This window comes from Quercus robur, chromosome 12, assembly GCF_932294415.1.
Source record: "Quercus robur chromosome 12, dhQueRobu3.1, whole genome shotgun sequence".
NCBI lineage: Eukaryota > Viridiplantae > Streptophyta > Magnoliopsida > Fagales > Fagaceae > Quercus > Quercus robur.
Genome location: NC_065545.1, coordinates 10,409,833 through 10,415,955, shown reverse-complemented (window position 1 = coordinate 10,415,955; position 6,123 = coordinate 10,409,833). Strand labels below are relative to the sequence as shown.

Sequence of the window (6,123 nt, the reverse complement as noted above, 5' to 3'; positions counted from 1 at the left end):
TTATATATTCTGCTTAGTTTTGGGATTATCATTATCGATTTCACTATTTAAGCACATGCAGATTCCCAATTTTTTACATAAATACTGAAATTTTAAACGGGCATGGTAATGACTAATGAGGACATCTCAAATTTCTATACAAGTCATAAAGTATTGGTTCCCAACTTTCCATGCTGAGGGCTTCAACAAACAAACCTTACACCTTTTGTAGATTATATGTTTCTTTCTTTTTCTTTTGTGTCTGCTATACACTGTTACCAACCAAGTTTTTTATGTCTTATCTCTTTGCATAGTAACCATGTGCAAATCACGCTGCCAACCCCATTTTGTCCATTAGATCTTTTGGTGGGGTATCTCTGATGATAATATATATATTTCACTATGTGTGATGCTTTTCCTATGGTTGAGCTTTTGTCCTAAACATTTTTATGCATTTGTAATTATTTTATATAGATTATACACTTAAAGAATGCAGGCATTGATTGCTACTTGCTAGGGGGATTTTGAAATGGCTAAGAGAGAGCTTTGACCGAGTACTTTATTAGGGTATGTTTGGATTGAGGGGGAAGGAGAGTGAGTGGAGAGGAGTAAAGTAGGGTGGGCTGAATATAAGCTAATTTTGGACCAACTTTATTCTACCCCCTCTACTCCCCCTCTTTCCCCCTCAATCCAAACGGGTCATTAAAGTTGAATGTGCAAAATCTATGTATGCTCAAAATATATATCATTATGATTCTAACCCCTTGTCAGTTTGGGTATTTGTTTAACTTCCTGCCTACTTGGGTTTGTTTCCTTCTAGCTTTTGACTCAGGTTAATGTCACTTTAAAGAAAAACACACCTCTTTGGGAATGGATTACTCTTATCATAAATTTAAGATTGTTGGTCAAGTCTTGTTAAGTACAGACTAATGAAAAAAACTATATATTAGAAAGTTTATTTCTGTTTATTCTCTACCTGCAGAAATATTCCTAGAAGTTATGATTTGGTTGTGACAGCAAAGAACCTTTCGACAATACATATTATACAACAATTGAAGCGAATTCTAAGACAGCCCTAAGTTTCTAGGGAGAAAACAAGCTTTAACACCTCAAACTGAATCTCTGAAGAGCTTGTTTGATCGCCCCTGCTGATGCAACAGCTGATCCCTTGAACTGCACAAAACAAACATACATTGGTTAGAAGAGTCAATTGTTAATAGCACCTAACCATAAAACTTGTATTTAAACATAGGAAGAGTTTAGTGTCATACTAGAAAATAGGCTCGTTAGAAATGGTCATAGTTAAGAAAACTATATGGTAAAACAGGTTTATTCTTTTCAAGAACAAAACAAACTGAAATTTTATGGAATCTTAGTTCATACCCTTGATTTAATGGTTAATGAAAGAATCCCTTCAATGGTGGATGATTGAACCGAGTGACAATCTAATTGGAGTTTGCTTACTGCATCCATGATCTCTAGCAGCACTCCCTCCCTCCCTGGACATCTCATCTCAATTAGAACCGTCTTATTGGTTATGCTGACAATCACATTATCAGTTGACCCACCATTTGATACAGCATAATTTATCTCAGTCTCCATTTGATCAATGTCACAAGCCTTTCTCTTGTTTATTGGTGGCTTCTTGCTGTTATTACTTTTGTTGTTGCCATAGTTATCAGATGTTCTCTCTATAGTATCTTGGGGTTTCAATTTTGTTTTTGCTTCTACCTCTGTCAACTCCTTGCAAGATTCCAAATCCCCAACCCTTCTCTCAAGCTCTTTCAGATATTCTATTGCAGTATCTAGTATAGTTACTTTGTCATCCTGCATAAACAAGATAGAAGAACATGTCAATTAGTAATTATTGTCAACTGCCAAGTAGCAGGGATGGAATTTTAAGTTTCAACTACCTTGAGAATTGAAGGGACCATTGATCTTAGAATTAAAAATCTTTCATTTAATTTTTCCCTTTGCCTCCTCTCAGCTAATGCATGGTTCATGCCAATTTCATCTGCCTCCGGTCTCCAAGCTCCATCTTTGTAGCCATTATCTTCTGGAGACTGAGGCAAGTCACCAACATACATCCGAGGAACTTCAAACAAAGCCTTCTTCAATAGTTTTTGCGGGGTTCCACCTACTGGGTTCTGGCAATGTGCTAAACCTCCTTTATTCCAACTGACAAAACTGGTTTCCTGATGACAATTTCGAAATTGTGGTCCAAGTATCAACTGGTCTGAAGTCTTCAAAAGGGATGAAAGAACACTCTGATAGTGCACATCATCGCTTAGAAGATCCAGTGAGTTCATTTTTTTGTGATTGCACTCTTGAAGGTCTTGCAAACTATGGTTGTTCAGCAGTTCACCCTTAGGAGCAGAGACAGCCTTTTCATGATCTACAAAAGTTTGAGATATACAGTCACTAGAATTCATGGAATGATGGACACAATTACTGAACTCATCATCCATGAACTGCCAGCTTTGTACTTGAGAAGTTCCCCCATTCTTCCCTTCAACCATTAATGAATCCTCTGCTGGTAGATTGGTTTCAAACCCGTTTGAACTGTTATTGGGGGAAATAATATCTAATTCTTCACATCCTAGATGAATTAATTTGTTGTCTAGAATATCCTGATCAAATACAGCACAAGCAACATTCCTGTCATTCCTTGTGTTTCCTGCAGCCACAAATTTCTTGGAAACTATGGGATATGGAGTCTCCAAGAAAGAAGTTTTAATGTGCTGAATGAAACCAGGGTCCTCCAGAACCTTCAAAAAAAATCACAAAGAGGAAGAAGGACTTCTATCAGTATGTAATGTACAAAACAGAAATTTCTAAAAGATTATTACGTCAAAGTGGGAATGTGAGACAAAATGTTACCAGCTCAGTCACGCCCAGTTCGATCACACCTCCCAAAAATGGAAAGCATAATACAGTCTGAAAGTTAAATCAGAAGATAGTATGAGTAATATATATAGCTATTCAGTTAGAAAGTCAATTTAAAGGCATATAACTTAGTATGAGTAATATAGCTCTTCAGTTAGCAAGCATTGATAAAAATTTATCTTTGAATTCCAAAAGAGTTCTTATGATCTTCCTCTTTAACACTAGGAAGAATTTTTTGAACATTATTTTATCTCTGGAGTTTAGAGTAACAAAGTTAATATAAAGGCATATAACTTAGGGCAGAGGAAACCTCATTAGTACCTGAATAGATGCACTCTGTTGGAGACAGTTGTTACAAGTCCATCATGGAATCAAAACCAAACAGAAAAAAATATGTTCAGTTTCTTTAGCAATTTGGAGCATGCTATATTAGAAATAAATTAGTCCCAACAGGCAACAGCAACCTCTACCTTTGCCAGCAGAGAGCGACTGAAAACCTTACTATCTGCAAAATGGGCATTGCATAGCCATATTGATTGACCTTTTGCTAATGTTCTTCCAGGCAACCTAAGAACATTTGAAGCAAGAATTGATAATAGTAAAGGCTTAATGACTAGATCTAGATAGACAGAATACAACATAGTTATCTGCAGTGCAAAGTGATTCTAAGGGAAAAAGAATTACCCTTGTCCAATGTCGAACATAAATGACATGCAAACCAAGTAATACCACTCTGTATCACTGAGATCTTCAGGGGATAATGCCACTGAAGGCCTTCTAGCTTGTGGACTGGCTTCACCAGCTGAGAGGGATTCATAAAGTTCTCTCAATTGCTCACTCCTCTGCAAACCCAGTTGGTCAGCATTAAGCTCCATGGCTTGAATTGTTTTTCTTGTCTTAATATCTCCGTTGTAGTATCCATCACCCCACTTCAAGACCCTATTATATTAACAACAGCATGTTAAGAACTGTAACAATGAGAGGATGCATTTTCCAGAAAACTATTAGTGCCTTTGGTCAAGCACTTCCCCTTTCAGACAAGGCGAAAAGTACTCATCTAATAAGCACAAAAGCAGAATATCTAAGAGATTGAAATACTTGTACAATTGACATATCACATGAAATTTACTTCTTGACAACGAAATTGCATAAAAAATGTTACAGAAAGATATCATAATCTAACTTATGCTAAATTGTAACCCAAAGAATGAATCTTAATTATAATTGCTTAAATTAACGAAGCAAATTAAATTTCACCCGTGTCATCAGCACAGTATCCACATTATGCCAAATTATACAGAATTCAAGAAAAATATTTGATCTTAAAAAAAAAAAAAGAAAAAAAAGAAAAAAAAAAAAAAAGAAAAAAAAGAGAGAGATGAACAGAGTTCTCTGCTAAGATAGACTTCTTTCTAAGCAGAAAATGAGCCTTAAGTCTAAAAAAATTATTAAAGCGCAAGGGAAAAAAAAGAAAAGATAAAGACAGAGATAAAAAAGAAGATGTATAGTACCCTGGTTGTCTAGCTGAAATGGACCAGAAGATTGCGTAGCTCCACTGAATGCTTCTCACAGCTAGAGCAAGTTGTCTCGTTAAGTTTGCTGGCACTCTTTCCTCCATTTGGAGACCAGTTCCAACATATAACTCTGAAGCTCAAAAGTCAAGTACCTCTCTAAAGAACCTGATAAAGATGTAAATGGGTTCTTGATACAGTTCCTGATTCTTCATCCACCAACACCAGAACCAAATCTAGTTCCTTTGGTTGTGCAATATTCTCTTGAGTAACAACAAAACTCACGTGTTCAGCTCAGATTCTTGGTGTCCCCTGGTTTCTGCACCAACAATTAACCATAACTCTAAACCATCGTGGTCTAGCTAGACAAGGCTAAAAAATTCACCAAAAAAAAACACACACACACAGCTGATATTGTGTTTCTATTAATAGAAGTGCAAAGAAGTGGCTTAGAGACAAACCGCTATCACTGGACCAGTAGTAATTACTCTCTTATTTGGTACAGAATCAGAGAACACTCACTTTAATGAAAAGAGAAAAACAATGATAAAGGAGAAATAGTATCTTAGTTCCAATATTGTAGACGGGGGAAGGGTACTTGGGTTTTCTCTAAAAGCTGTAAGCTATAGTCAGATAACCAAAACCAAGACAGTGCCTGTAATGGTAGCAAGAGGTGGGGAGCAGCTCCACATTAACACTGTATTTTCACTTTGCTTTAGAGCTAACGCACGCAATAACCAAGTTAAGAACCAATTAAAAAGATCTAGATTTCACCGACCCCATCAAATAAACACACTTGGTCCTACACCAAGTCCTCTAAGACCACTTTATGTGAAGTAGTGTTGTTTGTTTTTCACCACAAGCATCACAGACCAAGCTCCAAAAACCCAGTCTTTAATGGGAAACAGATAGAAATAGTAAAGTAGCTTTAAGAAAAAAAAAACAAAAATATTGGTTTAAAAGGGTAAACCAAAAAAATATATATATATTATACGTGCAGAAACATGTGGAACTTCTTTACTCACATTTTCCTTCATGGGTTTTAGAGCTACCCCAAAAAGAAAATATAAATAAATAAATAAATTTCAGGAAGGAACAGCATCACAAAGATTCTTAATATTGTTTTGATCCAACTTACATGGGAAGAGAATAAGAGAGAGAGAGAGAGAGAGAGAGAGAGAGAGTGATAAAGTAACAGTGAGATACACATGAATATATACAGTGACAAAGGTAGTCCTATATGCTTTAATGGTGGGATGTGGTAAGAAATAATAAAGAAAAGAACAAGAATAGTTATTAGTCTGATTATGAAAACTTTGAAGTATTTTTCTTATTTCCACTTTCAGTTTTTGCTTCTTGCACTCCTCCTTAGTTGGTAACTGTCGGTGTAGAAGAAAATATGTACTTCAGAATCAGAATGTGTTAATATAAAGGAAAATGCTAAAGCAACAGCCAACAAAACAGGGCAGTTGATATTTATGGGGTTATTAATTATGTTCTATCCAAATCAAAAGCACAACTAATACCCCTTATTCGCTGACTGCTCCCCTCATCAGAGCTATTGTCTGTTCTTTCCTTGCCTGGACTTTTTCTCTTGTTTTTACTTTCTTAACAAGCCAATTGTGTTGCCCATGCTAGGCTTCCTCTTTTAATTTGAAAGGGAACCAATTATGTTGGAAGCTAGTGAATTTGTTTTCAACCAAAAAATATATAATAATAATAATTAGCATTACATTGAAAGTGATTT

General features: G+C 35.8%; 1 protein-coding gene across 5 annotated transcripts; it reads right to left on the bottom strand.

The window, feature by feature from the left end:
* Nucleotides 1-842: 842 nt before the first annotated feature.
* On the bottom strand, nt 843-5,919 carry LOC126708980 (transcription factor EGL1-like). Of its 5 annotated transcripts, none has more exons than XM_050409041.1 (9): nt 5,903-5,919; nt 4,377-4,695; nt 3,550-3,804; nt 3,336-3,432; nt 3,187-3,201; nt 2,860-2,916; nt 1,893-2,747; nt 1,363-1,806; nt 843-1,152 (listed from the first exon to the last, which is right to left on the bottom strand). In XM_050409041.1, exons 2-9 carry the CDS (start codon nt 4,481-4,483, stop codon nt 1,081-1,083), a joined length of 1,902 nt encoding a protein of 633 aa, XP_050264998.1. In that variant the 5' UTR covers nt 4,484-4,695; nt 5,903-5,919; the 3' UTR covers nt 843-1,080. The 5 variants fall into 5 exon arrangements, with proteins under 5 accessions (XP_050264998.1, XP_050264996.1, XP_050264997.1 ...); XM_050409039.1 differs by lacking the exon at nt 5,903-5,919 and adding an exon at nt 5,515-5,736; XM_050409040.1 differs by lacking the exon at nt 5,903-5,919 and adding an exon at nt 5,402-5,495.
* Between the last annotated feature and the right edge of the window lie 204 nt (nt 5,920-6,123).